Source organism: Rhinoderma darwinii, chromosome 11 (assembly GCF_050947455.1).
Source record: "Rhinoderma darwinii isolate aRhiDar2 chromosome 11, aRhiDar2.hap1, whole genome shotgun sequence".
NCBI classification, from domain to species: Eukaryota; Metazoa; Chordata; class Amphibia; order Anura; family Rhinodermatidae; genus Rhinoderma; species Rhinoderma darwinii.
Window position 1 is genome coordinate 53,496,090 of NC_134697.1, and position 23,957 is coordinate 53,520,046.

Consider the following 23,957-nt stretch of genomic DNA (forward strand, 5'->3'; position numbering starts at 1 on the left):
TGTCAATGCAACCCTCTTCTCCCACTCTTCACACACTGATAGCAACACCGCAGAAGAAATGCTAGAACAGGCTTCCAGTATCCGTAGTTTCAGTTGCTGCACATCTCGTATCTTCACAGCATAGACAATTGCCTTCAGATGACCCCAAAGATAAAAGTCTAAGGGGGTCAGATCGGGATACCTAGGGGGCCATTCAACTGGCCCACGATGACCAATCCACTTTCCAGGAAACTGTTCATCTAGGAATGCTCGGACCTGACACCCGTAATGTGGTGGTGCACCATCTTGCTGGAAAAACTCAGGGAACGTGCCAGCTTCAGTGCATAAAGAGGGAAACACATCATCATGTAGCAATTTCAGATATCCCGTGGCCTTGAGGTTTCCATTGATGAAGAATGGCCCCACTATCTTTATCAGAAACTTGTAAATAACTAATGAAAGAATAAAGTAACGTTAAAACCAAGCACACCATTGTTTTTCTTGTGAAATTCTCGATAAGTTTGATGTGTCACATGACCCTCTTCCCATTGAAAAAACTAAAGTTGGATACAAAATGGCCGACTTCAAAATGGCCGCCATGGTCAACACCCAGCTTGAAAAGTTTCCCCCCTCCATATACTAATGTGCCACAAACAGGAAGTTAATATCACCAACCATTCCCATTTTATTTAGGCGTATCCATATAAATGGCCCACCCTGTATATACCTTGGACGTATGCAACCGTATAGAGATATAGTGGCATACTGTATATCGCCCAAATGCTCTGACGCAAAAAACAACAATGCCGTGCGGTATGGGTTTTTTTTATTTTTTTTGCCGGATGCCTCTGCATAGAAAAGCATAGTCAAGCATAGTCGACTACACTTTCTATGACAAAAAAAAAAAGCAAAACAGTATACCAACGTACCAACCCAAACGAGGCCAAAAGGACACTTTTTTGGCCTCTGCTGCATGAATCTAGTCTTATGGATGTGTTTGGCGTATACACTGGGAGCTTTTGCCAGCATATGTGCCAAAAGTGATGTGAACAGAGCCTAAAAACACATTTGCAAATTGTCTATTTTCGGATACAAAACCTCAGCACTCCCTCTAGTGGCAGCAAATATAATTACACTATCATTCAGTTGCTCATAGAAACACAAACAAACAGTACAACTAAGGAGACTAACAAAAGCTTGCAAGTGATAACAGAAATGCTGGGATCTAAAAAAAAGCTAAAGAAAAAAACTGTTAAAAAATCCACGTCTATTGAAAAAACTGAGATACCAAAATCTGTGATTCAGTTTACACGAATACCCCCACCAGTTCCAGGTGAAAAGGTAGGAATCATTTATTTGTAATTTGTTTAATATCCATTAAAATGTTCCAGTGTATTATAGACTGCAGGGACAGAAAATAAATTAAATACACCCATAAAATTATAGCAGGACCCACATAATCGGTGATCGACAACAAGAATTTGTTGATCAGAGTACAACCCTGCGTCTGATTTTTTGAGTGTTAAATTGTTGAGTGCACTCACTGGCTGGTTTCCAGAACCCCAAAAAACTTAAATTTATCAAACAAATTTAGTTAAAAACCATACTTATAATATAAACATATAATATACTGTAAAGTATGACAACACCACCATATATGTATAGAACCAGAAATGAAAACTGCTAAACAGGCTAGCTCTTGCTTATTCAGAATAGCAATAGTCTACAAATTATATTTGTTCAAATATACCCATAAAAATATAAAGAATGAAATAAAAGTGAAAATGTGCATAAAAACTAACTTTCATGGTGCCCTTGCGAGGGTTGTATTATAATAATGAAGTTATTTGATACTGGTAATGTAATGGCTAAATGTTCAGCCATGAAGTAGTTCTCCACTTGGCATATATTGTTTCATAAAACGTATCCAAATGATAGGCAGGTTGATTACTAGACAGTGATTGTGCACTTGTATATGATATATTATAATTTGGAGCTTTTTGCGCATCTCAACCATTGTCCGGTTTCAGCAAATTAATGATATTTTTTGTTTAATTACAAGTTATCTAATTTTCAAATATACTTTCTCTATTGAGTCATCTATTAAAGATCTCTGCTTGTTGTTATTCAGTAGGAATATTCATTGTTTCCTTCCAGTAGATAAAATTCTGTCCATGGTCATGTGATGTACACACAGCAGAGCCGGTTTTAGACAAAGTGTGGCCCTGAGCAAAGTTAAAAGTGGGTCCCCAATTGCAGAAATAGGGCCCGTTCACATCTGCATCGGGGTTCCATGAATTCAGTAGAGCATTGTGGCTTCCGTTATTAATGGAAGCTACAACTCAAGTGTGAACACAGCCTAAGTCGAACCCTAATCAACAGTGGCAGCTGATGCACCCTTTGCATATTCCTAAATATATATTTACTATATATAGGTGTGTGTGTGTGTGTGTGTGTGTGTGTGTGTGTGTGTGTGTGTGTGTGTGTGTGTGTGTGTGTGTGTGTGTTTATATACACATACAGTATATATTGTACGTCAAAGCATGCAAGAGACTTAAAAGGGGTCACAAGATTAAATGTCATCCCCCTAACCACAGGATAACATGCTGATCGGTGGGGGGTCCGACTGCTGGGATCCCTACTGATCACAAGAACGTGGGTCCCGTACCTCCAAATTTTTCGAGTAGCAGGTCGTGCATTCCCACTGCCGCTCTATCACTGTCTATGGGACTGCCAGAGATAGCAGAGTACAGCACTCGGCTATTTCCGGCGGTGCCATAGAGAATGAATTGAGCAGCAGGGGACAAACGTGACCTGCCGCTTCTTTCAGTCGGAGGAAAAGGACCCTCGTTCTCGTGATCTGTGGGGGTCCTAGCAGCCGGACCCCCACTGATCAACATGTTATCACCTATTCTGTGGTTAGGGGATAACATTTAATCTTGGGACAACCCCCTTAATTTTCTAAATACTGATAGGTAAAATGTATTGTTTGCTTTTCACTGTATGTAAATAATCAGTCTCCATAGGATTCTGCCGGTGATACACATTTTCTACATTTTATAGTTACTAGCAGCTCTTCAAGAGTGGAAGAATGGAAGTCAACAAGCTGATCTATCAAATCATGCAGGTGAAACGGAGCTGCCAGAAAGGAGCAAAAATGACTTAAAACTTGTTTTTCAATGTGTTGATTCCGAAAATAAAGGGTATGTTTATTGCATTACAAAACAAAAACATTAAAAAAATAAATAATAGAGTAACTTCAGAAACATGTGTGACTGCAGAAATAATAGTGTTGCTCCTGTAAAGTGTGGGGATAGTTTCCCCAAGTCATAAGGGGAGTTTACATTATATATTGTATTTTGGGCCCTTAGTGGCATTGTGCCGCTGCTGATGAGATAATTTGTGCGCTGTGCCTTTAGCCATCTGCTGTTATCTCTGTTATCTGCTGTTTGGGGCTCACAATCTAAATTCCGGCATGTTTTTGGGGAGTTCCTATTTAAGGGATGGCGCTGTGCCTTTAGCCATCTGCTGTTGTCTCTGTTATCCCCATTGGGGCTCACAATCTAAATTCCCTATCGGCATGATTTTGGGGTGTTCCTATTTAAGGCGTTTTCCATAAATGGGTTAGTCTGGTTCCCTTATTAAAGGTAGATAGGTGGGCACACATGTGTTGTCATCACTCTCCATTAAAGTGAATTGGACAAACCGCAAACAAATGTGTCAGCTCACTTTTAAACACCATTTTACAGTATTCATCACAGATATAATTCATTATACATCTATTTTTCTAGATTTCTTAATGAAAATGAAGTGCGCAGTGCTCTTCAACTACTTGGATTTGTATTTAATATTGAAGAGAAAGAATATATAAGAAGACTGCTTCATTCTAATGAAGGGTAAGTCTACAGTAGCCAAGAGGAACAAAATCAAGGTAATTTATAAAAAGATTTGTATGATATCCGTGGTTCTATTGAACTGAACTTAGATCACCATAGATAAAAAGTAACATTGCCCCCCATGACCAAATTAAACCACCAAACCAGAGGCAAAACTTGACAGAGTTATCAGAGCCCACTACTTACTATGTGCCATTTATAAAACTGGTGTCTTCTTATGAGGCAAAGGGCCTTTAGTCCCCTTAAAGCCCAAGGGAAGGGTGTGATTGCTACCTTGTACCACGCACCTGCACCATGCAGTGACTTAGTAATACCATATTACTCTGAATGCAGAATGTTACTATACAATGACTAAATAATACGACAATACCACAATACAGTGACTCAATATTACCTGCAAATGATGAGTGAATATTACCACTGTAGAGTGAACACATAACAGTCTATAGGGCATCATCACACTGCAGCAGCTAGGGGAATGCAATACTGATCAAGGACAATCATCTGAACAAGAAACGACATATGAATGCAACAATTCATGGTCAACTTCTTCATTCCCTCTCTGCTCCATGGCTTAGACCGCCATGAAGGCTTCCTTCTTTGAAGAACATCTGAAAGGACGTGCTGGGTTGAGTAGGGCATATAGGGCACTTGCCTCGGGCACAGTCAGAGATTTGGAGAGGGCCAGTGGCATATTAAGTAGATCATAGGCTCTGGATTTTCCCAAAACTTGGTCCCCCTTCTCCAGTACTGTGCCTTGCAGCGCCATGTCTATAATTAACACCACCTTTGTGTGAGCATTTACAAATATTGTGTTATGATTCCCCTTGTCAAAGGTCCGTGTCCCTACATACTGACAGTCTCCAACCATCACAGACAGTATCACACTGTGTGCTTGAGAATGCCTTCAATGGGAAGGTGAAACGTTGCCTGTATGTTGGGTAATTAAATTTTGGATTTTTCTATTATACTGGAGTGTTGCCTCTTTCTTTGGATTGTGGTCTGACGTTTACATTAGGTTTTTCGCAAGATTCCTCTGGGGATAGCACCCACCATTTTTTGGTTTATGCTGCGGTGCAGCTCCTATATCTTGTTTGTTTCTTACACTGTGTAGAGACACATTCTCTTGACAAGGGGAATGGTAACACCCATTTGTCTATTACTATTGGGTTACACAAAGACTTGTGGAATACAAGTATTTTCTATGACAGACATGTCAGGAGAGGTGACAGATCCTCTATAAATCCAGTGACTCACAGGGGACATCTTCTCACATTCTAGTCTTTTCTTTTCTTCTCCATCTGGTCCATCCCTCATGACGACTTCTGACCAGGTCGCGCAGAATTCGCCACACACATGTCTTCGGCTCCTCACATTTTCAACATTTCCGCACCTATAAACAAAGATAGAATTCTTATTGTGCTACACACTATGCCCCTAAATATAATAGCACCATACACTGTGCCCCGGAAATATAATAGTACCATACACTGCGCCCCTGAATACAATTGTGTCAAACACTGTAAAGTAAAGCACCACACACACACATTGTTCCCATAGATAGTGCCAATCTCAACGCCCCCTGTAGATAGTGCTATCCGCAATGCCTCCTTCAGATAATGCCCCATATAGAGCTCTGTGTGGATAGTGTCCCACATGGAGCCCACTGTAGATAATGCCCCCATAGAGCCCCCTGTAGATAATACCACCATAGAGTCGCCTGTAGGTAGTGCCCCCCATAGAGTCCCCTGTAGATGGTGCCCCCATAGAGTCTACTGTAGATAGTGCCCCCATAGAGTGCCCTGTAGTCAGTACTCCATAGAGTCCCCTGTAGTGAGTACTCCATAGACTCCCCTGTAGATAATACCCCTGTAGATATTGCCTCCTTTAGATAGTGCCCCATAGAGTCTTCTGTAGATAGTGCCCCCATAGAGCTCACTGTAGATAGTGCCCCCTGTAGATATTACCCCTTCTATATAGTGCCCCACTGAACCACCTGTAGATATTGTCCCATGTAGATAGTGCCCCCTGTAGATAGTGCCCCCTGAAGAAAAAAAATAACTTGACATGCTCACCTGTCCCTTTTCCCCGTCCACCAGCAATGCAGGCCTGGTCACAGACCAGACCTGATTCAGCGCAATGATGCAGGCGGTGCAATGAAGTCATCATGCCGCCTGCATCATTGGTAAAGTGCCAAATGGCGATGCACAGGAACACATAGTTTATTTGCATCACCAGAACTAGATAAATCAATTGTGTGCAGGGCGTCCCGAGCCACCACGGTTCTCTGAACCGGCTGTAATTTTAACAGTTGGTTTTAGAGAATCGGGGGAAGCTGGCTGGATCCCATGGGTCCCCTGTGAGCCTCGGGCCCCGGGGCGGCTACCCAAACTGTCCATATTGGGATCCTCCATTGGAGAGAGTGCGGGATGAGGGCATCAAAGGCATCTCATCCAGCAAACCAGTACCATGCTCTGTATTGATGAGGGGCAAGAATTTCCAAAATACCTGTCTACAAATGGGTGTCTGATTTAGCTGATATGAGACAGTTTTCTTCCTTCTGAAGGAGAGCTAATTTGCATACATTTATCCCATGGAGCATTGCCTGTATGTAAGTCCATACACCAGTTGGATCCAGGGGCATAGCTAAAGGCTCATGGGCCCTGGTGCACGAATTCAGCTTGGGCCCCCCTAACCCTCCCCAACACAGCTAGACCACTGCGCATGCCTATGCCCAGCTGCCTTGCCCGACAGACCCCAGGAATGCCCCCACAGTATAATGCCCCCCATAGCTGCCTCCCACACAGTATAATGCCCCCCATAGCCGCCCCCACAGTATAATGCCCCCATAGCTGCCCCCCACAGTATAATTCCTTCCATAGCTGCCCCCATAGTATATTGCCATCCATAGCTGCCCCATATAGTATAATGCCCCCATACAGTATAATGCTGACATAGCTGGCACATACAGTATAATGCCCCCATACAGTATAATGTCCCCCATAGCTGCCCCATAAAGTATAATGCCCCCATAGCTGCCCCATACAGTATAATGCCCCATAGCTGCACCATACAGTATAATGCCCCATAGCTGCCACATACAGTATAATGCCCCTCATACAGTATAATGCCCCACACAGCTGTCCCATACAGTATAATGCCTCCCATACAATATAATGCCCCCATAGCTGCCCCATACAGCATAATGCTTCCCCCATAGCTGCCCCATACAGTATAATGCCCCCCTTAGCTGTCCCATACACTATAATGCCCATCATACAGTATAATGCCCCCCTGAGCAGTTACCAAATGAGCCCCCTTCCATACCCAGTATAATGCCCCCCTATGTACGTACCTAATAGAAAAATAATAACATAAGTACTTACCGATCCCCATTCCCACGACGGATGGAAGAGATCCTTATCCTCTGAACTGTGCTGTGAGTGACTCGGCGCAGACAGACAGGCGCGATGACGTCACTACAACCCGCCTGCCTGTGCCAAGCCGCTGGCGAGACAGAGAATCCTGGAGCAAGGCTGTAACTGCATCCTGAGCACGCAAATATAGTTTTAAGCGGGAGCAGCGCAGTGTGGCAACAGAGGCCCTGCGGGCCCGCCAGGCATAGGGGCCTGGTCGCAATGGCGATACCTATAGCCTCGCCGCCCGTTGGATTTCCTAAATGAGAACCAGTACCCCGTCCCCAGAATGTATGTGTGTTTGTGTGTGTATACGTGTGTACTTACAGTGAAGGAAATAAGTATTTGATCCCTTGCTGATTTTGTAAGTTTGCCCACTGTCAAAGAAATGAACAGTCTAGAATTTTTAGGCTAGGTTAATTTTACCAGTAAGAGATAGATTATATATAAAAAAAACAGAAAATCACATTGTCAAAATTATATATATTTATTTGCATTGTGCACAGAGAAATAAGTATTTGATCCCTTTGGCAAACAAGACTTAATACTTGGTGGCAAAACCCTTGTTGGCAAGCACAGCAGTCAGATGTTTTTTGTAGTTGATGATGAGGTTTGCACACATGTTAGATGGAATTTTGGCCCACTCATCTTTGCAGATCATCTGTAAATCATTAAGATTTCGAGGCTGTCGCTTGGTAACTCGGATCTTCAGCTCCCTCCATAAGTTTTCGATGGGATTAAGGTCTGGAGACTGGCTAGGCCACTCCATGACCTTAATGTGCTTCTTTTTGAGCCACTCCTTTGTTGTCTTGGCTGTATGTTTCGGGTCATTGTCATGCTGGAAGACCCAGCCACGAGCCATTTTTAAAGGGAATGTGTTGCCAGCAAAACATGTTTTGTTTTTTTTTTAGTTAAACAGATAGTGTGTAGGTGATTAAACATTGTTCTAATTTTTTTTTTTTTTTCACGAGTCAGGAAATATTATAAATTGGATTCAATTTATAATATTTCCCAGCACTGGTCACTAGATGGAGCCATTCCCAAAATTGCAGCATTGCATGTGGTAAAGCAACCACATTGCTTTATGCTGCAAAATTGGGTAAAAATCCCTCGCTCTAGTGAGCTCTCAGAATCCCCCCCTCCTTTATCCTGGCTAGTGCCGGGAGAAACGAGGGGTTTGAACGGTCTAACCTCCTACACTGTGTGTCGCCATTTTTTTGAGCTAACACACAGTGTAGAAGGTTAACATACAGTAGTAAACACACTGAAACACGAACATACATAGAAATAACTTACCTGCTCCCTCCGGTCCATCCGCTCCGTCTGCTGCCGCTGCTCCATGTGCACAAGTCCGGAAGCCGCGACCGGAAGTAGTAATCTTACTGTCCGGCCGCGACTTCCGGTCCACAGGAAAATGGCGCCGGACGGCGCGCATTTCAAATTGAACTGTGTGGGAGCGGCGCATGCGCCGTTCCCACACAGCGGCGTACACGATAGTGGATGGAACGGGCCCCGTTCGCAGTCCCTATGGGACTGGAGCTGCCGTATTCCATGTCTGTATGTGTCGTTAATCGACACATACAGAAATGGAAAAAAAAATGGCAGCCCCCATAGGGAAGAAAAAGTGTAAAAATAAAAAAAAGTAACACACAAACACACAAATCCAAACGTTTTTAATAAAGCACTAACATCTTTAACATATTAAAAAAAAATTTGGGGTGACACTGTTCCTTTAATGTCCTGGTGGAGGGAAGGAGGTTGTCACTCAGGATTTGACGGTACATGGCTCCATCCATTCTCCCATTGATGCGGTGAAGTAGTCCTGTGCCCTTAGCAGAGAAACACCCCCAAAACATAATGTTTCCACCTCCATGCTTGACAGTGGGGACGGTGTTCTTTGGGTCATAGGCAGCATTTCTCTTCCTCCAAACACGGCGAGTTGAGTTAATGCCAAAGAGCTCAATTTTAGTCTCATCTGACCACAGCACCTTCTCCCAATCACTCTCAGAATCATCCAGATATTCATTTGCAAACTTCAGACGGGCCTGTACATGTGCCTTCTTGAGCAGGGGGACCTTGCGGGCACTGCAGGATTTTAATCCATTACGGCGTAATGTGTTACCAATGGTTTTCTTGGTGACTGTGGTCCCAGCTGCCTTGAGATCATTAACAAGTTCCCCCCCGTGTAGTTTTTGGCTGAGCTCTTACCTTCCTCAGGATCAAGGATACCCCACGAGGTGAGATTTTGCATGGAGCCCCAGATCGATGTCGATTGACAGTCATTTTGTATGTCTTCCATTTTCTTACTATTGCACCAACAGTTGTCTCCTTCTCACCCAGCGTCTTACTTATAGTTTTGTAGCCCATTCCAGCCTTGTGCAGGTCTATGATCTTGTCCCTGACATCCTTAGAAAGCTCTTCGGTCTTGCCCATGTTGTAGAGGTTAGAGTCAGACTGATTAATTGAGTCTGTGGACAGGAGTCTTTTATACAGGTGACCATGTAAGACAGCTGTCTTTAATGCCGGCACCAAGTTGATTTGGAGAGTGTAACTGGTCTGGAGGAGGCTGAACTCTTAATGGTTGGTAGGGGATCAAACAGTGGCGTAACTACTGCCGTAGCAGCAGTAGCGGCTGCTACTGGGCCCGCGGCATGAGGGGGCCCGTGTCGCCCGCCGGCACGGGCCACCACCTTGGCCGGAGGCTCCGCTAGCAGCCGCTATGGCTGCTACAGCGGGACGCCACTGAACAGTACGGCAGAGCAGGGAGGTATCTCCCCGCTCTGCCATTAAGCAAAAGACATGTATCCCCTATCCACAGGATAGGGGATACATGTGTGATCGCTGGCAGCGATAGGGAGAACGGGGGACTGAAAGTCCCCTGAAGTTCTCCATCACAAACCTCGGACTTCTGGGGTCTGTGTCGGCAGCTCCGTAGAAATGAATGGAGTGCCGGTCCCGCTTGTGCGCATGCGTGACCAACACTCCATTCATTTCTACAGAGCTGCACAGACGCCGGATGTCAGAGGTTAGTCATGGAGAACTTGGGGGGACTTTCAGTCCCCCGTTCTCCCTATCGCTGCCAGCGATCACACATGTATCCCCTGTCCTGTGGATAGGGGATACATGTCTTTTATTAGCACAGTGTAGGTCGCATTTTTTTGCGAGGGGGGACGCTGTATGGCGTTACCTACAGGGGGGGGGCTGTATGGCGTTCCCTACAGGGGGGACGACGCTGCATGGCATTCCCTACAGGGGGGACACGCTGTATGGCGTTCCCTACGGGGGGGACGCTGTATGGCGTTCCCTACAGGGACGACGACGCTGTATGGCGTTCCCTACAGGGGGGACGCTGTATGGCGTTCCCTACAGGGGGGGACGCTGTATGGCGTTCCCTACAGGGGGGGACGCTGTATGGCGTTCCCTACAGGGGGGGCTGTATGGCGTTCCCTACAGACCCCCCCTGTAGGGAACGCCATACAGACTCCCTGTAGGTAACGCCATACAGTCCCCCCTGTCGATAACGCCAGACAGCCCCCTCTGTAGGGAACGCCATACAGCCCCCCACTCTAGATAACGCCATACAGTCCCCCCTCTATATAACGCCATACAGCCCCCTCTGTAGATAGCGCCATACAGCCCCCCTGTAGATAGCGCCATACAGTTCCCCCTGTAGATCACGCCATACAGTCCCCTCTGTAGATAGCGCCATACAGCCCCCTCTGTAGATAGCGCCATACAGCCCCCCCTGTAGATAGCGCCATACAGCCCCCCTGTAGATAGCGCCATACAGCCCCCCTGTAGATGGCGCCATACAGCCCCCCTGTAGATAGCGCCATACAGCCCCCCCTGTAGTTAGTGCCATAAACCCCCCCCCCTGTAGGGAACGCCATACAGTCCCCCCCCCCTGTAGGGAACGCCATACAGTCCCCCCCTGTAGGGAACTCCATATACCCCCCTATAGGGAACGCAATACAGTCCCCCCCTGTAGGGAACGCCATACAGTCCCCCCCTGTAGGGAACGCCATATACCCCCCCTGTAGGGAACGCCATATACCCCCCCTGTAGGGAACGCCATATACCCCCCCTGTAGGGAACGCCATACAGCCCCCCCGTAGATAACGCCATACAGCCCCCCGTAGATAACGCCATACAGCCCCCCGTAGATAACGCCATACAGCCCCCCCGTAGATAACGCCATACAACCCCCTCTGTAGATAGCGCCATACAACCCCCTCTGTAGATAGCGCCATACAGCCCCCTCTGTAGCTAGCGCCATACAGCCCCCTCTGTAGATAACGCCATACAGTCCCCCCTGTAGATAACGCCATACAGCCCCCCGTAGATAACGCCATACAGCCCCCCCGTAGATAACGCCATACAGCCCCCCCGTAGATAACGCCATACAGCCCCCCCGTAGATAACGCCATACAGCCCCCTCTGTAGATAGCGCCATACAGCCCCCTCCGTAGATATCTACAAAGGGGGCTGTATGGCGTTATCTACAGGGGGGCTGTATGGCGTTATCAAAAGGGGGGGTTTGTAAAAAAGGCACTATCTACAAGGGGGGGGGGGTTGTGTGACACCCAGGGGAGGGGGGGCCCCAGTCAAAAGTTTGCTATGGGGCCCAGTCTTTCCTAGTTACGCCCCTGGGATCAAATACTTATTTCTCTGTGCACAATGCAAATAAATATATATAATTTTGACTATGTGATTTTCTTTTTTTTTTTTATATAATCTATCTCTCACTGGTAAAATTAACCTAGCCTAAAAATTCTAGACTGTTCATGACTTTGACAGTGGGCAAACTTACAAAATCAGCAAGGGATCAAATACTTATTTCCTTCACTGTATATATGTAGGTAATGTATGTGTGCATAAGCAATGTACGTATGTAACACATAGCAGCACTATATATTTATGCGGTATGTATGTTATGTTATTTTATTGGGGCAAATTTAGCTGAGATCTGGGTGCGTGTGTTGGTTTGTATGTGGGGCGATTGGGGCAACACACTGAAACTTTGCACCAGGTAAAGAAATGCCTAGTACAGCTCTGACATGGGCTTCCCACTATTTGACCTAAGAAATCTCCACTTTCCAGCAATTCTAACACACAAATGTTTCCGATGCTATGGAAGTCCATAGTGCCCCATAACAGACCGAGTTTCATCATAGCAATGATGATGCTACTGACACCACCGTCACTGCAGAGGTGGCAAGAAAATTTCACAAGAGGAGACTAGAAGATTGGAGGGAACTTGACAAAGATGAAGAGATGTAGGCAGTTACAGGAATGTTGAGTGCTATTTACATGAGAATGAGAATTTTGGGAAAATCTTGCTATTGGTGAACTAAATCAATCACCGTCAAAAACTCCACATTTGCCTCATATAAGAGAAAACCTACTGCACAACATATTCCTAAAAGTGATGACATTTTTTGAAAGTTTCTCACATGAGTAACACTTCCCCATTTACTTTGCAATCACAAAGCTAGTAAGCGCTCGGACCACAGTTTCCTTCCTATTTTTGCAAGTCTCCAAATGGTATGGAGTTATTATTTACTTAACGTGATCATACTTAAATAAAATTGCATTAGAAAAACAATAAATCCTGTCTGTTTGTGAATATTATGTCAATATGAACAAACCTATTATTAAGTTTGAATAAAAGATCTCCGGTCAGAAGTATATAGCTTTATCATGGTTTACAGAAAAGTACAACATATGCTATATTGAGTGCTGATGGGTTCAACCCACTCAATAGCACTAAAATACTATTCAAACTTAAACTTAGTAAAGAAGCCCAGCCCAGTGAAGAAGGTAAGCATAGGCTGATTTCTGGAGTACATCTGCTGTGGCGTGCACTCCCTTCTCCAGCATTAGTACAAAGCAGATGGAGCAGAGAAGCAGAGGGAGCTCCTTCACTTGTCAATGACTCCCTGGGCACAGCGCTACTTTAAGTGCTGAGCGCGGGGAAGCCCTTAACGTCACTGTCCATATATGGACAGTGATGTTGCGCTTTCAACTATAAAGTCCCTGGCCAGAGCAACGCAAGCTCTCTGGCCATAGACTCCTGTGTTGGGAAAGCCCTTGATGTCACTGTCCATATATGGACAGTGACATCAGTGGCTCCTTCAGGAGCGGAATTCCCGGCAAGAGCATTGACGACGCCCCAGGAGTAGCCCGTGATGTCACTGTCCATATATGTATGGGGCAGCTATGAGGAACAATACTGTATGGAGGCAGGTATGGGGGCATCTGTATGGGTATGATACTGTATGGGGGCATCTGTGTGGGCATTATACTGTATGGGGGCATCTGTGTGGGCATTGTACTGTATTGGGGCATCTGTGTGGGCATTATACTGTATGGGGGCATTATACTGTGTAGGGGGCAGCTATTCGGCATTATACCTTGTGGGAGGCACTATTGAGCATTTTACTGTTTGGGGGCAGCTATAGGGGCATTATACTGTGTGGGGGTTCTATGTGGCATTATACTGTGGGCAGGCACTATGGGAGCATGATACTGTGTGGGCTGAACCAGATGTGTATTGGCGGGTATTGTGCGGGGTTAGAGGCGTGGTTTAAATGGAAAAAAATTACCGCTGTGTGCACTGCATTGGTTGTCCCTTTACTTGAAAGTTGGGACATATGAAATAGGTGCGGGTCCCAGAACCCCGTACCACCTGATAAGGCATCTGCTGGCAGCCGCATCCAAGCAGAGAATGAACAGAAAGGACGTGAATGTTTAGGTGAGGACCCGCATATATCAGACATATTTGGCATAATTTGTCATGAATGTCTAAAATGGAAATAACCCTTTAAAAATGTTGAAGTACAAAAAAGGCAATGAGAAAAATTCATGCAGCATGCTAAATAACATGATAAGCTTAATCTTGGGTGCCATATTATTTGATCTCTTTTTAGAAGGGGCCAATAACGTCTTTGCTCTAGGCTTACATTTGTAAAAACCTGCCTACAGCATTTTGGCTATTAAAGAAAATAATAAATAGTGACCAGAAAACGTTCTACTAATGCATACTTACCAACATTCAAATTCCCAAAATCGGGACATTTTAAGCCCTGCCCTCGTTCCACCCAAGAATGCCCCAAAGCATATGGAAACGCCCACTGAGGTCGTAACAAAATTGGTGCTGTTGTCAAGTATGGTACTGAGACCCTATGTATGGTACCTGGTTTGTGAACATTGGGGCAAATGTATTAAATATAAGGCCAGTATCACACACACAGATTTGATGCAATTTTTGGTGCAGTTTTTAAACCAAAGCCAGAAGTGGATCCAAAAGGAGGGAAAGACTGATTAATCTATTTTTTTTTTGTATCCAGTCCTGTGTTTGGCGAAAAAAAACGGAGTAAAAAATTACATCAAAACTTTGAGTGTGTAATCCTGGCCTACGGAATGGCATTTTCCCTTAGCAACAAATCGGAGTGTACCTCTCATTGCTCAGAGGCTCTCTTTTAAATGAAGTTTAGCAACCTAATGGGAAACCACTCCACTTTACCTTTGCATCAGTTGTTATTGTGCCCAAGGGCCCATGGACCGAAGGGCCCCATAGCCCCTTGATCATACATCGCTACTAAAAGTACCGGAGTGCAAAAAAGATGCAGGAAATACAGGCAGTATGTGCTCCTAAAATGCATTTTGGTAACCTATGTCGAGTGTATCATGACTGTATTCATTCATATCAGTCCCTGTCCCCAAAGAGCAGGACCGGGCAGATGCCGGGGCCCACTGCTATTGTGCTACAGTTTAGGTTACATTCAGATGAGCGTAGCCAACCTCGGATGTAAAAAACTGCAGTTTTTCACGTCTGAGGTGCACCCGTGAGGGACGCATTGTCACGGATCCCCCATAGACTAGAGACGATAGACATGTCCTATTCCTTCATGTACCCTTCACACATTCCGTTGAAACAATACATGAGTCCGTGTGTCGGCCGTTGTTTTAACGTCAGTTACAAAAACCACACGGGACATCCCTACCATTGGGGGAGGGCTCTATAGCACTTCTCTGATGCTGAGAGGTTGCCTGTATATATTTAATTCATTTTCAAGTTCCTATTTCGCCTATTTCGCCTCCGCTCGGCCAGATCTCAAACGCAATCAGGACCTTGTGTATGGGAGGCAGAAACACTAGCTGTGAAAAATAGGGTGCACTACCTTCAAAATATTTATTGTCTCTGCCTAAATGCCTCAATATTATTATCATTCATTATAGGCATAATATACGGATATACAGGACATTTTAGGTATGGAAAAAAAGATGAAAAGTAAAATTTGCCTTATGGTACGAAACATTTTTGATTATTTTTCCAGTGAAGTTCACGTTTCTAAAAAAAAATAATAACGATGAGAAAAAATTATTGGTTTTAGCCCCATAACAATTCCTATATTTTATTTCCTCCTTGCATTCCGGCGTGGATAACTTTTTTATTTTTTTATTCGATGCAGCTGTATGAGACCTTGTTTTTTTGCAGGAGTAGTTGTACTTAATGTAGGTGTCATTTTTTTGGTACATTGACATTATCGTTTAATTTTATATAAATTTTTACAGACCCCCTGTATATAATGACACACAGACCTGTATATGCCACATAGCCTCCCTGTAAATTATGCCACAAAGGACCCCTGTATATGCCACACAGCCCCGATGTAGATGATGCCACACAGCCCCCCTGTAGATGATGCCACACACACAATCCCCCCCTCCCTGTAAGAATTTTCAGAGACTGTCTCTGTAAATTCTGGACAGTCCCGGAAAATTCACTACAGTTGACCACTATGTACAGTGCCCCCTGTACTAGCGCCACGCTACCCTTGTAGTGAGCGCAACAATACACTACATTTAACTTTCGGCTGCCCTACATACTCACTGATGCAGCGCCGTCTCTCATCTTCTTTAGGTGTGATCTCTCGTCTGCACCTGATCCGCGATGACGTAATCGCGTCTCCTTCGCAGAATCCATGAAGACGAGAGACCACACCTGCAGAAGATATCGCTGCATCGGTGAGTATGCTGCCGATAGCCAGCAAGGGAACTAGTAGCACCCTTGCCAATCCCCACGTCACAGATCCGTTTTTAACAGTTGTAACATGTATTGACAGCCATTAAAAACGGATCCATTGACTTCTATGGGACATGTCCTATTTTTTGACTGACAATATTCATGGGCTGTTAAAAAAACGATGTGTCTCAAGTGGCACAAGCTGGGCATGGCATATTTGCCACTGAAATATCTAACGAAATATTACAATTTTTACTTTGCACCATCCGCAGCGCAATCATTTATGGAAAAGACCTGTGGGGTATAATGCTCACTACACCCATAAATACCTTGGGGGGTGTGACACACATGGCCGCGGACCGTCGGGATTACTCACCCCCTGACGGCCGCGGCCATGGATCAGTGAGCACTGCGCCGCATCTCCTCCTCAGGAGATGCCAGCACTCACTTCCGCTTCACTCTGCTGTGTCTCGTAGAGTGTGCACGCTCCTGCCTGGAGCACCTGAATAGTATGTCAAATTAGCCCATGATCACCCTGGACTATATGAAGGGCCCTGCCCATTCCTTCTTTGCCTGAGCATTGTTGTGTTTACACGTGTTATTCTTTGCAAATGGTCCCTTAGCGTTTTCCAGTTCCCAGTGTTCCCGTACCTGCTACCTGTATCCCATACTACGTTGTTCTTGTGCCATAGAGAGTTGGAGTCGTGTTGTGCCGTATACTACACCTTCTGTGTTACACAGTGCTTGGTGTCTGCCTGTTGCCAAGGTCCCATCCGAGCCTACCATCGCTACTGTAATTACCACAGGTACCCTTATTTGAACTATAGACATTGACTTGGTAACCTGTTAGCCAGCTGCTATCCCGCTATGGTGGCACGGCCCAGTCCGTCCACACACCCAACTTGACAGTACGCTCAGGCCATGGACTCCGCTGGTCAACCCAAGACCATGTCGACATCTCAATCCATGCAAGCAGATCTGTGAACACTATTGCACAGCAGCTGGATGTGCAAGCTGCAGCCTCCTCAGCTCCTGTTCCGGTTACCCTGTCACTCTCAGCCTCTGCCAGATCACTTTGCAGGTCAGTCATTGATCCGCGAAATGGTGGAGGAACCCAGCAGAAACTCGAAATGCAGCAATGCAAAAGAGTTCCCGGTTGCCAGGAATTTGTGAAAAAGAAAAAAAATCATGTCATGGTGTCCTGGAAGGAGAGTCCAGGACGCAGATCCGCCAGCAGACTATCAAAGGCAGCGACGGACAGATGACAGTAACTGTGGAATTTGTCCGGGTGCTGCCGCAGGTCAGAGTACAGGGTGTGGAAATGACCCTTCCTAGTTTGTTGGTAGACAATAGGATGGACCCAATACCTCCTCCTCCTTCTCTTCGGTACTTCGTGCAGCATTGGCGCTTGCTGTCCAAATTTGCAGAGAGAGGAGCCAGTTCAGGAGAACATCATCCACAGGATCGCAGGACATTTTTGCAGTGAAGGAATCACCAGAAACCAGAGCTAGATCAGCAGAGGAATCAGACAGGCTCTCAACAAGGCAAAAACGCAAGTGAAATGGTGCCAGAGCAATCATGTGACCATATCAGGAGGTTGAAACTTTTATCATGTGACCATCTCAAGGGGTTGGGACACGGAGATTATTAATTTTCTATCTTACGCACATTTTACGGATACGTGATACTACGGATGAACTGCGGAACCTTTTCCACAGGTACATATTCTGCAAATTATGTCAACGGATCCGTGGTTTTGCGGCCTGCAAAACAACTACGGTTGTGTACATGAGGCCATGCACATAAAAAATACAAAAGTTCTGACTGTTGGAAAGTGGGAAGGCAAAAACATAAATAAATTGCTCTTGCCGTCTGAACAAATACAGCACCCAAATTTCCATCAGTGATAGAGTTAAATTACAAACTTTGAATGCAATTCCCTCCCTCTCTCTTAGTGTAAGGCTAGATTCACACGAGCACATTACGTCTGTAATGGACGGAACGTATTTCGGTCGCAAGTCCCGGACCGAACACGCTGCAGGAAGGCATTGGCAGGATGAGAGGAGTCTGCGGTCTGTGGCCGCAGACGATACATCCATCATTTAGATGTGATAAAAGTAATGTAGTGGCAATATATGCCCCAACCTACTATTCTGAGCTGGGGCAGACTCAGACAGCAGAGGGCCCCTGTTCAAGAATAGTATATATGCTCCTCGCTCTCAACTCATCATAGAACAACCCCATTATGTCTCTATAACAATGCACCGGTAATCGTAAGTCATGAGATTTATTATCTCTGTCACTTGCATGCAATATAATAGTCATTAGGAAGCTATTAGCGTTTACATATATGGTATGTCTACGCCTGATTCTGTAGCACTAGTCCCTAAACCTTCCGGTAACGGTCTTGACCAGACTTAAACCCATGAAAAGAATGATTACAATACACAAAGAGTATTTTATTAAACTATATGACTTTTATTGCCATTTTATACTTAATTTCATAACTTTGATATTCATTATTGTGTTCTATAAAATTTCCGTGTTTGGTGAGAAGGCAGAAGCTGACACACAGCCTTTTCATATGAATAGTCATTAATAATTTGCTAGGAAAATATATTCAGGACAGGGAAACCAGTGAAGACAAATTAGAAAAGGGAAATGATCCTATCAATGCCCATTGTTCTCAAGTAGGGTTACACAGTGTATGCACGTATTAAAATTAGGGTCTTCACATTCTTTGCTTCTGTGGCATTACAAGGGTATGTGCCCAATAATCATCTTGTCTTCGTAATGTCTGCAAAAGTCAGCAGCGCTGTTGGATAAATGAAGTCATAGTCAAGAACGATACTGGAGGGAAAGTCCAAATTGTTCCTCTGTTATGTAGAGGGTCAGACTGTAAGCAGGGGTGGGATTCAAATTTTTAAAAACAGGTTCCCTGTTTTGCGGACAAAGACATACGCGCCGTGGGGGGGGGGGGTCACAGTGACTGTAAGGTGTGCCCAGGAAGAGAATGACAAGAATGGCCGTTGAGCTGTTTATTAGTTGACATGTTATGTTATATATGTGATAAGCTGTATTTTTTCTGTAAAGAAGAGCAGACATGATGGACGGCGGGAATGTGTTATGTAACATTATACTGTAGATTTTATGTTGATGTTGTAGGCAGGCAGTTGCTAAGCAGTTGGTAATATGGCGGCTGGAAAGTTACTGCCCTCGTGCCTCATGTTGCCCTACTAGGTAGGGGCTTGATCAGGAGACCCTGTAGTTCTTTAGGCAGGCGGCCATTGAGCTGGAGTTAGTGAGCCAATAACACCGGGTGGTTTTCCCACCCAAGGTTGTAGAGCTCTGGTGTGGCAAAGATTATTGCCAGGGGAGGAAGTGAGAAGTAGCAGTGGTTGGGACTCTAGCTGGGCCGTGACCGCAAGAAGGGTGTCCCGTGTTCCAAAGGCAAAGGGACTAACGTAGATGTCTGAGACTGCAAGAAGGCAGTGCCAGAGTTCCCAAAGTGAGTAGGTAAGCGACAAATGGTCTGACAGAGGAAAATACCATCTTAAGCTGACAGTGAAGCAGATTACTTGCTGCTGAGGTTCAGCACTTTTTTGCATTGTTTCACAAATAACCTAATTTGTACAATGATAACAGAACGGGTTACCAAGTAGAAATCCACTTTTTGTGTTGGTCGATTGTGGGCCCCCGGATGCACTTGGTGTGACCATATAGCACATGGTCGACCATTCGTTTAAAAATGGGTGCCATGTAATACTACATGTAGGGGAAATACGTGGTTGCCTGTAGCTTCACTCAATAAGAACTGCTGATGTTTACAGTTTTCAGTAGTGATCATCTGATTGTTGGGGTCGCTTCTTTTAGCTTAAGACATAAAAATCTGAGATATTGTGCTCTGGGCGCCAGAAATACCAACGTACTACTCTAATCCAACAGCCTATATTTTATTACACATCTGTAATACCGTGTCCTGGGGCATCAAAGTGATTATCACTGATGTATCCAACTTCTTAATATCTGTAATACTGTATCCTGGACCAAAGACATGCTGATCACTGGCGTATCTAACATTTGTAATACTTTCTCCTGTGCCATACCGCAGCACATAGTCCCTACAGGTGTGTTTCATGAACCCATAGGTACTCCAGGTGCCTCCTTATTGTGCCTCTCTGAGGCACCATATTATCCCCTAGAAACAATGCTCTCAGGGGAGAATATGGCGTGCATTGAAACACGCCATGATTTTCTTCTCACAGATTCATATGGAATATATAATTAGAGGCAACATACGGGGAGGGGGTATTGGCCTATAGCAAGCTATAGACGACATATAACATATCCAAAATCCAACAATCCGTAAATGGCTGTGTGCCTGAGTCCTAATACTGTATCCTGGTCCACAGAAGAGCTTATTACTGGTGTATCTAAGGTTTTATTTATTATGAATCTGAAAAAATGTATCCAGGATCCCAGACGAGCTTATCACATGTGTATCCAACGTCTTTTTATTTATTATAAATCTAATACTGTATCCTGGACCACAGAAGAGCTTATCAGGAGTCTAACAACGTCTTATTATTTATTATTAATCTGTAATACTGCATCCTGGACCACAGAAGAGCTTGTGATTAACCTACAAACACCTAATTCCTCATTACATCCATCTGTTGTGGATATTTACAAGATATGAAACCTAAAAAAGACACAATAGCACAAAAAGATACCGCTATAATATGTAATAAAAAACATATCTTTTTTGAGTACACATGTCAAATAAGGCCATCATGTCCATAAAAACAAGTTAAAATAGACATAAAGAGGGCAGTGGTTGGGCAGGGGTGGGACTATCACATTACACACACACAGACTCAAATCAAATATTGGATACAATGAAAAATATCAATTACTCAGGTGGGTCAAAATATTATAACTCAACCAAAATATCAATACTAACCAGAATAGGACATAGTTGTCAAAAAAAGTTCCCCCAACCACCACTTCAGACCCCGATGCACATTTTATTGGCAAGCTTCTGGGGGTACTAATGTCTAATTATTTATTGCAAATCTGTAACATTGAGGCCTGGTAAAAGTTATTTTCCCTTTGTGTGTCCAACATTGGATTATAAAAGTGTAAATTCTTTTTTGTTTATAGTTTGGGTTTTGTTGGGAGCGTTCTGTATATTGTAGCGTACGCAGAATTTTAGGATGTATAGAAGTATAATGAGCTGCGTATGTAGATTGTGTTTGTGACTACTCTGCATCCACATCTGTAGCCACAAATATAACTGTATCACAAACAATCATGAAATAACTAATGAACATTGTAAATATATTTTTTTTAGTATTTCAATCAAATGAACCACACCATACCACAAACATTAATAAGCCACAGAACAGCAATGAACGCAAGGTGAAAGTAGGAAAATTATTATACATTCGTATTATGTTAAGTGAACTATGACTATCCACCTGGTGGCGCTATTCTGTCAGTTTACTTACAAACTGTAGCCTTGAAGCCAGAGACCAGCAGTATATAATACCGTTAATAAGATATATGTAAAACTTGTTGGGTTTATTTTAATGTCACATGAGAGTGCTGCTGTGGAAGCTGGCACTAAACAATCGCTATCAGCATTCTCTACACAGTCTGTGGGTAATGCCAGCCTTATTATGCTAATGGAATGCTGCTTTATGATAGTTTTGTATCTTTTTTTAAATTCTTCCACTGTCTAACCCACTTTAGGAATCTCAATTTCAAGGCATTCCAGAAGCTTATTACAGACTGGTATGGTGTAACCCGAGATTTCTGCACAGAACTCAAAAAAGGATTTTCGGTTATTGATTTTGGTGAGAAAATTATACAACATATTTTAAATATTTATAGAACAACAAACTTTTGAAGAAAGCAGTGTTTTACTATGTGCGTCATGCCCAACCAGTTGTGGGCATCAAGAATGGGAAGGAGCTGCAGGTAAAGCTTGGGTGTGTGAAAAATGTTAGTAATTGATTTAACATTAAAGAGGCTCTGTCACCAGATTTTCAAACCCCTATCTCGTATTGCAGCAGATCGGCGCTGCAATGTAGATTACAGTAACGTTTTTGTTTTTTTTTAAAAACAAGCATTTTTGGCCAAGTTATAAGCATTTTTATTTTTATGCAAATGAGCCTTTCTTAAGTACAACTGGGCGTGTTTTAGTAGCTGGGCGTTGTGAATGGAAGTGTATGATGCCGACGAATCAGCATCATACACTTCTCTTCGTTAACACCGAGCTTCTGGCAGTGCACAGACACACAGCGTGTTCTCGAGAGATCACGCTGTGACGTCACTTCCTGCCCCAGGTCCTGCATCGTGTCGGACGAGCGAGGACACATCGGCACCAGGCGACAGAGGCTACATCGACTTACCTGCAAACGCTGATGCTGCTGCAGAATCAACTGTAGCCTCTGTCGCCTGGTGCCGATGTGTCCTCGCTCGTCCGACACGATGCAGGACCTGGGGCAGGAAGTGACGTCACAGCGTGATCTCTCGAGAACACGCTGTGTGTCTGTGCACTGCCAGAAGCTGGGTGGTAACGAAGAGAAGTGGATGATGCTGATTCGTCAGCATCATACACTTCCATTCACAACGCCCAGCTAGTAAAACAAGTAAAAACGCCCAGATGTACACACACAATACACGCCCACTTGTACTTAACTTTAAACACGCCCAGTTGTACTTAAGAAAGGCTCATTTGCATAAATATAAAAATGCTTATAACTTGGCCAAAAATGCTCATTTTTAAAAAAAAAAACACGTTACTGTAATCTACATTGCAGCGCCGATCTGCTGCAATACGAGATAAGGGTTTGAAAATCTGGTGACAGAGCCTCTTTAAATTCCACTGAACATTCACCTGCTGCCCAGAGGTTGTGGTCAACCTAAAGTCATTGCTACATCCTCTATCTTATCCTAACCAACCCTTACTGAATACATTTTGGGGAGCAGAGGTGTAACTACAGGCGTTGAAGTACTAGTGGCCCCACTGCCAAATAAGATAACACCAGGACTATAAATGGCACCTGAAAGATGTGGGCCCTTTTAAATATTTTCCATTGGGGCCTAGGAGTTTCAAGTCTCATCTGTGAAGTCAAGGGCTGTTTTTGAGTAGTGTCCCATGTGATACCGGTGCCGACAACATTTAAATTAGGATATAAAGTGATTAATTGTTTTGAGAATGTTCTGGACTTTACCGTTTCACTCCTTGGATATCACCGTGGCCTGGGGTCCACAATGTTGTCTGTACACCCCCAATATATCCAGAAATCTACACCAATGGTAAAAATGTTTCGCTGGGTGAGCTGACTATATTTTGTTAACTTTTATATTGTCCCATGTGATAGGTTGGTGAAAGCCTGCAAGGTGTGGAAAAAGCCCCTTTAGAAATGCTGGGTCTCAGAGATTTCCTGGGAAATATGGATGCTGAAGCATACTGTGGGCAGGCCATGTGTAGTTAAGTAAAAAATATTTTAGTTAGAATGTGACTGGACTTATTTATTTCGTTTCTTAGCGGGTTCAAGACCAAGCATATGTCTGGAAATGTTGATCTTAGATGGAGTTTTATGTAATTTTAGTGTGTTTCTGACACCT

The 23,957-nt window shown here is 44.2% G+C and overlaps 1 protein-coding gene across 1 annotated transcript in view; it reads left to right on the top strand.

Moving 5' to 3' along the window:
* Positions 1-1,151: 1,151 nt before the first annotated feature.
* The window catches only part of LOC142663150 (uncharacterized), a 29,403-nt gene continuing 6,597 nt past the window's right edge, over positions 1,152-23,957 (top strand). The window contains exons 1-4 of the mRNA XM_075841506.1: positions 1,152-1,320; positions 3,043-3,182; positions 3,771-3,875; positions 22,074-22,177. Coding sequence (XP_075697621.1) covers positions 1,195-1,320; positions 3,043-3,182; positions 3,771-3,875; positions 22,074-22,177 — 475 coding nt within the window. The 5' untranslated portion in view covers positions 1,152-1,194. The remainder of the gene's footprint in view (positions 1,321-3,042; positions 3,183-3,770; positions 3,876-22,073; positions 22,178-23,957) is intronic.